Genomic DNA, 9,772 nt, shown 5'->3' on the forward strand with positions numbered 1-9,772 from the left:
TGATGAACAAAAACAGATCCAGAGACAGAGAAGCATCGATCAGACCATCAAACCTTAGAGGGAAGGTAGGGGAGGGTGGGGGTAATGGGGAGAGATCAACCAAAGGACTTGTATGCTTGCATATAAGCCTAACCAATGGACACAGACAACAGGGGGTTGAGGGCATGAGTAGAGGGGAGAATGGGGAGATAAGGACACATGTAATACCTTAATTAATAAAGAAATTTAAAAAATAATAATACTAGGGGGGAAAAAAACCTGAGAAAAATAAAACATGTCCAGAAACAAGAGATTAAATAAATGATGGCTTTTCTCTGAATTCCTCCTTGTACTCACCTTCCTACTTGAAATCTCCACTTGTGTGCCTCATAGGCATCTCCATAAGAAGACACACAATACCTAACCTTTCTCCAACCTGTTCCTCTTAAGTCTTCCCATTATCTATCAAGCACTGCCCAAACAGAAATCTCAAATCATCTCTGATTCTTCAAATTCCTTCAGCTTTCACATCCAACCCATTAACATATTAATTCTATCTCTGAAAGTCATCACAGATCTACCACTTTTCTCCAACTCCACTGCCACTACACTAAAGCTAAAGGAGCATTCTGTCTCCTCGGACCAATCACAGCACCTTCTCAGCTGAAGTGTGCTCTCGGCTGCAGCACAATCCACTTTCCCTGTAGCAAGAAAAATCATCAACGACTTCAAACGTAAATAAAATCAAACCCTCCAAATAGCTCTTCATCGCACTTAGAGTGGGAAAAAGATAACCCCTTGTCAGCGCATACAAGGTTCTGTGTGGTCTGCCCAGTCTCCCTTACCAGTCTCATTCCTATCACCCTCCAGTCCTTCTCCAGCCACACTGATTCTCCTCTCAGGGCTCATCCACCTCAGGGCTTCCCACATTCTCTGTCTGTATCAGATGTTTTCAACAGGAGAGATTCTGCTCCTGAGGGGATATTTTGCAATGTCTGCAGATAGTTTGGAATATCACAACTGGGAGGATGGTGTTCCTGGCATCTCATGAATGGAAGCCAGGGGTGTGGGTCAATGTCTGGAGGTGGTGCAGTTCCTCACAAGGAAAATTATCCAGCCCAGAATGTCAGCAGTGCTGCTGTTGAAAAGCTTGCTCCACATGGAAGAACTACTTTCCCTATTCCTCTAGACATGCAGACTCTTCTTATTCTCAAAATTCAGTATAAATGTCACTCCTTAGGGAGGTCTTTTCTGATCACACTATTATAAGTTAGGTCTCTCCAGAGCTCACCCCTCCCCATATTCTCTTTTTCCTCCATTGCACTGCTCACAATTTCTTGTGTATTACCTATGTACCATTTTAATTGCTTGTTTTTTGTTTGCCCAACTTGATGGTATGTCTGATGCTGCAGAAACCACCCGACTTGTTCACAGTATCTGCAGTGCCTCAGCAAAGAGTACACAGACACTCGGCACATGTGTGCTGAATAAGCAGGTTACTATGAAGTCACTGAAATAACAAAAATCTGTATTTTTAAGGTGACAGTTGAAGGACCATAAACAAGATGAATAAAAAATCAATTTATAAAATTATATGAACAGTAAAATGTTTTCAAAAACTGCAGTGTATAATGCATATCCGCTTGGTACAACCAGAAAGCATATAAATAAAAATGTTATATACATATATGCTTCATATAGATGCTATCTCAGGGTCATGCAATTTAGATGATTCTAACTTCCCTTCTGGCTTTTTTCTGGTGTCTCATCTTTCTACCGCCACTGTGACATGGAGTGGTCATCTCTTCCTCCCAAAAGGTTACTGTGACTGCTGAGAAGTGTCCTCACTAGCCCCACTGAACCACACCTTCCCTTGCTTACAGGTTCCCTCTGCTCTCTCCATGGAAGGCTGCAGATGAGAAGTAAAAGGGTTAGAGGCGAAGGGGAAAGGGAAGGAATGGGGACAGGTGAGTGGGAAAAACCCACAGGGACACTGAATTGCTGCCTTTCCCTCCTCACTTGGGGAAAGTCCAGGGGTGGCAAGAACTGCCCATGAGAGAGGCTGTAACGTGTGCTAACTGTGAAAAAAACAAAAAAGAGAAATATCCTAGTTATCACCAAGTTCAGCTGCATCAGGGAATCTGAACCCAACAACGCCTCACCCATCCCATGAACCCAGGTTCTCCCAGCCCCAAACTTCTTACCTGGGCAAACAGATACTCCAGAGAGCTGGCGTCAAGGAGAGGGGTTGCATCTGGAACTTTTTTTTTCTCGTAGCCATTTTTCTGCTTCTTTGGAGAATGTCGCCATACCGACTGCTCATTATCATTAGTCCCGTGCCAGTTGGTAAAATAGAACCTGGAACGCAGTAAGATTGTGTCAGCTGTGGGAATGAGGGCCTTGAAATGTACAGGAGTTGTGTCCTGGTTCCACCTGGACTTATCAGCACTAGAGGCTAACCCTCCAGAGAAGTAAGCAGACAGACAGACCTTTCATCTGTAGCATTCGTTGCGTATGAAGTCCTTCTCGTCATTCCTACAACACTCCCTGAAGAGCGAGCCTCGTCTATGACTCAGGGAGATAACGTGCCTTCCTTAAGATCACACAGATAGCTCCTGCAACTTTCATGTCTTCCTAAACAGGAAAACACTGCAGACTGAGTAGAGGCTAGCCCAGTGCCTCCCTTTACCTTTAATAATATCATCCTGCCTTGAATCCAAGACATTTCACTCACATTTTTACATTTCTGAAATGTAATGTCACCACACAGCCAAGGTGTGCAGTTAATATGGCAGGGTTTCCTATTTCCCAGATTGCTGTTATTAAACTGATGATTTATCTTACAATAAACAAAGTTTTAAAATAGGAGAAATAAATGAAGATTAACTATTACAAGCACCAGCTTCTAGTGTTGTGAATTAAATTAATAAGCACTTTAGAGACAGTATGCTATTTAATTCCTACAGCAACGATACCAGGCAGATTTCACTGTTTCTATGTTCAGAGGAGGAAAACTGCAGTTTCTAAAGACTAGGTGACCTAAGACAACAAGCCTGTTCTCTTAGCTGCCACGTTCCTCAGCCGCCTGTCAGAGAAGCACAGGAGTTCTGCAAGGCATGAAAGTGAGTGAACCAAACTGACCAGGCCACCTCTAGGCCGCAGACTCCGCTAGTGCCTGGATCTCTCTCCCTGACATGCCCGTGTGCTAATGAAAAACAACACAGCATGGAGAAACAATAAATAAAATTGCCTCCCCAAAAGGAGCCGCCATTAAACTCCGACACCTGTCAGTGCTGTATCTGTAGAGCCCAGCACGTGCCAGGCCCTGTGAGGCAAAGGGTTCTCAGGAGAAGCACAGCCTCCGCCCTCAGTGAGGTTCCCCGTCTCCATGCTCATGTGGCAAACAGTCAATCCAACAATGACAATAAAGTAACATACAAGGGGGCACATCTCATAAAGAGGACTACACTATGACTTTCATGGACACCCCCCCATACAGCTTTCCTTTCCTCTACATAAAAATATTAGTTTTATTTTTTATTCATTGTAATCCTCACCCGAGGACAAGCTTTTATTTATTTTAGAGGGAGGGGAAGGGAAAGTGAGAGAAATATTGAGTGAAAGTGAAACATTAATCAGTTGCTTCCCATACACACCAACCAGGGATCGAACCTGCAACCTGTGTGGTCATTCGGACAATAACTAGAGATCTACCAGAAGTTCTGGGGGTCTGCCCGGAAACTGATAGGTAAAAGGGTCTAAACAGGATGAATGAAGATAGTGGTTCACAGCCTTTGCATGCTCACTATGTGCCCGGCACTCCATTATACGAAGGTTCAAAGCCGGGCTCTGACGGAGGAGCAGGAAGGAGAGGTAAATTCTGTTTGCCAGTGCAGGAGGATGGTGATGAGAAAATGAGAATTACGTACAATGTGGAAGGTTACCTAGGACAAGAGGAAAAGGTTCTCAAGGATAGAGGAAATTGTTCCAAAGAGAAGCACTGAAGACAGATTTTCCCTCAACCAGTCCAAGCCATGGTCGTCGTCTTCTACATCCCACTGAGTCTCTCTGGGACTGAGTCCTTGGACCTAGTAAAGCCAAGGGCCCAACAAACTCCCTCTGTAAAGACTGCAATCTCCAATCTGCCTGAACAAGGACATTCTTCAAGATTGCTATCTGAGCCTCACAGACCAGCTTTGGCTTGGGAGCCCTTTGGCAAGATGTTCAGACAGTACAGGACAAAGAGATCAAAGATAATGTGCAGCTTCTCCACTTCACTGAAGGCTGAAGGGAACCTAAAGCAAGGCTCAATCTCTAGATACAGCCTCCAGTCACAGGCTGTCAGCTTTCTAGCTAATAAAGTGACAAAACTAAAAATACAAAACAAATCAAAAGATAAAGAGGTAACTGCCAAAATCAACATCTTCCCAATTTTGTTCTAATAAGACAAAACTAGAATTACATTGAGGGCAGAAATTCTACATCCCTTTTAAAATTAATTATGAAAATGTTCATCAAACTTGGGCCAAACACTAATCAGAGATATGCCTTCCTTGCAAGTTGTTGAGAAAATTGTATTACAGATGACTGCATATTCTAAGCTTATGTACAGATGTTTTACACAACAAATTCTCTCCAGGTTTCTACAGAAGTTTACTAATGGATACTAAAATTCATTTAGATGGGAAAAGGAAACATTTTTTCTTAAACAGGAATAAAGAATATGTTTGTCTTATATGAAGATATACTAGTGGCCTGATGCACAAAAATTGTGCACATTAAAAGGTAATTAATTAGAGGAAATATTTTAATATTGTTATTTACTCTTCCTCTATAATAGAAGTGTCAAAGATGAAAGAAAATTAGTAAAATGTTTATGAAAATCTTCCTCCTGTCAGAGTCTAGGGCGCGCCACGGGACCCAGAGTCAAGTCCCCACCCACCTGCGTGTGCCTCAAAATCGCGCGGGACCCAGACCCAGCCAGCCCCACCCCGTCAAGCCCTGCAGAGGGTGGGGTGCAGCCTCAGGTCCCCCAGCCTGGTGCCAGGTGGGAGGTACAGCTTCAGGTCCCCCTTCAAGCCTCACCAGGCGGGGCGGGGGAGGGGGGGGGTGCAGCCTAGGGTCCCCTGTCAAGCCCTGCTGGGCGGGGGGCACGGCATCAGGTCCCCTAGCCCGGGCGCAAGGGCGTGATGACCATTTACATATTAGCTCTTTATTATATAGGATTACTGTATAAAACAATAACTATCAAAATCATTATCTAAAAATAGAAAACTGAAGATAAAATAGAAAACTATAACTGAAGATTATTTCCCAAAATAGAACTGAGATTCCTCTGAAATAGTTGCTAACATTTATTTTCATATTACACCTTCTTTAGTGGTGAGATTATAAGGTTTCAAAATGTTTATAGTTTGTTGTAATGCAAATGTTTTAGCTTAGGGTGGGATCTTTTTTTTCCCCCAAGTTCAAAGAGCTGTGGTAACAAAGCAATATCCTGTTGAAGTGCAATGTCAGGTACAAAGTCAAGGTGCCAAAAATGAAGTGGCCATGGACTTCCTGGCAGCCGAGAGACTGGGGAGCAGAGAGGCAGCTTCTATAGCAGTGGTTCTCAACCTTCCTAATGCCGTGACCCTTTAATACAGTTCCTCAAGTTGTGGTGACCCCAAATTTCATTGTTACAAATTGAACATAATTAAAGCATAGTGATTAATCACAAAAACAATATGTAATTATATATGTGTTTTCCAATGGTCTTAGGCAACCCCTGTGAAAGGGTCATTCGACCCCCAAAGGGGTCGCGACCCACAGGTTGAGAACCGCTGTTCTATAGGGAGGCACGCACACAACCGACAAAAATGAGTGCCTCCAAGAGTCTTCTGTGACAACAAGGTGACTCACTTCTTGTGTGACTTTGGGAAACTCACTTTTTTTTTGGATACCAGGTTCCCCCTAAAAAGTTGGAAGAGACTCAGGTCTCTTCCAAGTTCCAATTTTACCGTTCTAGATTTCAAACCAAGGCGAGAAACCTAGAGGAAAAGAACTGGAACTCAGTGACACACCCCCTTCCTAGACTGGGAGCTGCAAGCACACGTTAAATGCTGGATCACACAGCAAGCCCCTAGGCCACAGAAAGCAAGATTACACTTTGAAAAACAAATCCAAATATAGTCTGAAGGCTCAGCTGGTTGGGGTGAATGTTTCCCTAAATCTGGGGCATGAAATCGTGCATACATATATCTCTCTCCTCATCAGGTGAAAGCTTGGGTGAATACAGAAAGAAGAGAAAAAGTCAGCCCTAGAATGATTATCAAAGAAAGTAAATCTGGTTCAGCTTTGCTGAGAAAAACATCCAGGCCATTCTGGAATGGAAAAAAACGCTACTGACTTCCCGAAAGAAATAGCAGCTAAGATACTGTGGAGAGCATCTGAGATCCCAAGGGTGTTGCCAGCATGCGCCTGCATCCCATCAGCACCTGAGCTAACCTGCTGATTTAATTACTATGTTAGTTAAGATCCTTTTCAAAAAGTAGCCACTCTATTTATAAGATCCTTTGCTAAATACACGTTCACTTGTGCTTAACTACTACCTAACCACCATACTCCCAATATGCTTATAAACTCAGGAGTCTACAGCAATGAAGTATTGACTATATATGCCACTTGGGAGGCTATGTGCATTTAACAAGGTCTATGATACAGGAGAAAAGGCAAATACCCATCTGAAGAAGAATTACAACAGCCCACTACACAAAGCCCCAGGGAGGTGGCTCCGAACAACCACGTGAGAGCAAGGCCCACCTAGCATTTGCAGGATCCTGCTGCAAGCAGTGCTTCTCAATCTCCTTAGCTGCAACTTTTAGTAAGAAATATATCTTATCAGATGATCACCTAGTACACACATATGTACTATATATCTCAAACAAAAGTTTTCAAAAACAATATTCTTAGGATATGTATATATGCTGATATTATCTATTCTTGCTTGCTTCTTTTTTAAAACAAATTCTGGTCACAACTTACTAAATTAAATTCATAACCATGACTCACCATTGAAAAACTCTGCTACAGGACACTAATTTTATTCAAAATACCCTCAGCATCATAATGATTTCTTTTCTAGAATGTGGCAGAGGAAGGTTGTCAAATTCATCTTGAATTGTATTCCAAATACTGAAAAAGTCCTTTCTCATACCAAGCAAACATACAGGTTACAGATTACAAAAATGACTACAGTATTTCTTGGTAAGTGACTCAGGGCCCCAGGCTAACCACCATCCCTTCCCCTGAGGAACCCAGGCAGGCACCCATACCTCATCCGGTAGTGGAGCCGGAGCGATGTCTTGTCGTCGACAGTAATGCTGCGATTTGGAGCATACCAGAGCTTGGTCCTCTCATCATACAGGGCAAAGAGGTTGTGGCACAGGGGAGAGATAACTGGGGGAAAGTAAAGAACGTATCAAAATATCAAAGATAGATATATTTGGCTATCTATTTCCAATGCATGACATATGCAACATAGAAAATTCTCTCATCCAGAAAGAATCTAGGTCACATTCATATTGTCTTAGGGCAAATAAGACTTCCAAGCATGTTCAATCAAGCAGTTTTAATAATAATAATTAGTAACTATGGCTCCCAAGAGTATGTACTATAGCTCCTGGCAAACCAGATTTAAACATTTTAAAATGGATGTCTCATGATATTTCTCAGTGTCTACAACACAGTATACCAAATCCTGCTTTTAAAAAAGGCTATCTGAGCGGTTCCCAGACCCCCGCCTGAGTTCACCTTGCTAGTCAGTCGGAAACATTCTTGGAGTTTGAGAGGTCCCCAATCTGTCTCCTACAGAAAACATTTAAACAATTCTAACATATATATTAAACATTCAGAGAAGTTTCTGGCAGTAGCAGATAAAATTATGTGTTAGAATAAATAACCGCAGTGATTTTTATCAGTGATTAAAACCTATTACCATTAATTATATATGTAAGCACTCTGTAGCATAATCATAAATATTTTTAGTGGCCAAATAAGAAGAAGCTATATGCTTAACAAAGGTGGTTCAATAAGCTCCCTTGCCTCCCCACCCCACCAACTGCTTCCTTCAATACAAGAATGACCGAAAAGATAAAGGAGATATGAAGCCAGGAAAGCACCTTTTCGCTCGCTTCTGACTCCAAGATTAAAATTACACACACTTGTAAACTAAAAGCAAGTGGGCAAGGGAGGAAAATGATTGCAAATAATCATATCTCATGTGCAGTCAGTCCTCAAACTAAGACACAGTGAACTAAACCAAAATAATGTGAGAATATGAGGTAACTGGTCCTTGTTTTCCAAATTAAATATCTGGAGTGAGACAGACAGTGATGGGGACTCTCGCCAGCCCGGCCTGCCTGGGCAGGGGCTCTCCAATGAACGGGCTGCGTTAAGAAGCTGCATCCTCTTGACATCTCAATGCCTCTGCTGAAACCCTCATCTCACTCCTGCTTCTCAAGTGATTCGGGAGCTACCCCTTCAGCAGTTATACTCCTCCTTGTAACAGAGAGGATGGAGCTAAGCTTCAAACAGCTTTCTCTCCGGGAACAGGGGCAAATGACTTCTGGATCCAGTATTAAGAGGACTGTGTTTCAGGTACACCATTTTTTTCATTCACAAAATGACTTTTGTGGACTGGCCTAGAAACCGAGCCTTTCTTCATACATTTGAATGTGCACGGACAAACATATTTAAGCATAATTCATTTATAACCATGGATCTGTCTGTAATTCTCTCACAGGTCTGATTCTAATAATATTAGTACTCATAAATAGGAAAATCAAAGGTATCTTTTCATATAAAAGTATGGAATAAGAGCAATACTAACATCGCTGAGGATTAAATGTCAGGCATCAGGCTAACACACTCTACATTTTATTATCTTTAAATCCTCCTAACACCTAATGAGATATTATTTATGCCATTTTACAAACAAAGAAACTGTGGCCTCCTGAGATTTAGTCTGATTCAAAGTTACTCACTTAGTAAACTGCAAAGTTGGGATTCAAATCAAGCTAGAACTACTGAGCAGGTGAAATAAGGAGAACTAAAATTACAAAAATTTGCCATATGATAACAAAAAACATGGAAGAAAACAACACTGCCCTCAAACACCACTTGTTATCATAATAATAAGAGCTACAAGAATGTGGCATCCCGTATTCATGCATTTTCAAAATCAATAAATTTCTGTAACATTCTCCTGAGTCAAAATAGAGGCCACTATTTCTCCACAGAGTGGGCTTGGATCTCTACGTTCCTATGACATGCTTTGTCATTTAAAAGCAGGTGGCAAACACGGGCAATGACCCCAAATTTAAAGGATAATGAAGGCTTTATTTTCCTGCTCAGTTTGGCTTTCACCTTCTGAAGGCAACAGGCTAAGTTTAGTAGGATAAGCCTCACTTTAAAAAAAAAATGGATTGTGTTGTTCACAGCCTCACTGTCCTTTTCACAACTTGGCAATCTGACCAAGCCACAAAGTGACACTCTATTTCTCACTTCACCTCAGCATCACATCGGAGGTGGGGGTGGGGGACAGAGGCAGGCCACAGCCGCAGGATGAATCACACTTGTCATAAGTTTTGAACAACTATGATATTGAGAGGTGCTACTTATTGAGCCTATAACTTTGTGCTTTGCTCATTTAGTGCTGCTATTATTCAACTTCACAGATGTAGGGGAAATAAAAACTAAGTCTCCACAGAGGACAAGCATTGTTCCTTGGTATCCCACAGCTCATTAGTGACAG

At 42.0% G+C, this 9,772-nt stretch overlaps 1 protein-coding gene across 1 annotated transcript in view; it reads right to left on the reverse strand.

The window, feature by feature from the left end:
- The window catches only part of JAK1 (Janus kinase 1), a 51,430-nt gene that overhangs the window by 38,745 nt on the left and 2,913 nt on the right, over positions 1–9,772 (reverse strand). Inside the window, exons 3-4 of the mRNA XM_006773238.2 lie at positions 7,293–7,416; positions 2,184–2,337 (exon numbers count right to left, since the gene is read on the reverse strand). Coding sequence (XP_006773301.1) covers positions 2,184–2,337; positions 7,293–7,416 — 278 coding nt within the window. The remainder of the gene's footprint in view (positions 1–2,183; positions 2,338–7,292; positions 7,417–9,772) is intronic.

Source organism: Myotis davidii, unplaced genomic scaffold (genome assembly GCF_000327345.1).
Source record: "Myotis davidii unplaced genomic scaffold, ASM32734v1 scaffold205, whole genome shotgun sequence".
NCBI classification, from domain to species: Eukaryota; Metazoa; Chordata; class Mammalia; order Chiroptera; family Vespertilionidae; genus Myotis; species Myotis davidii.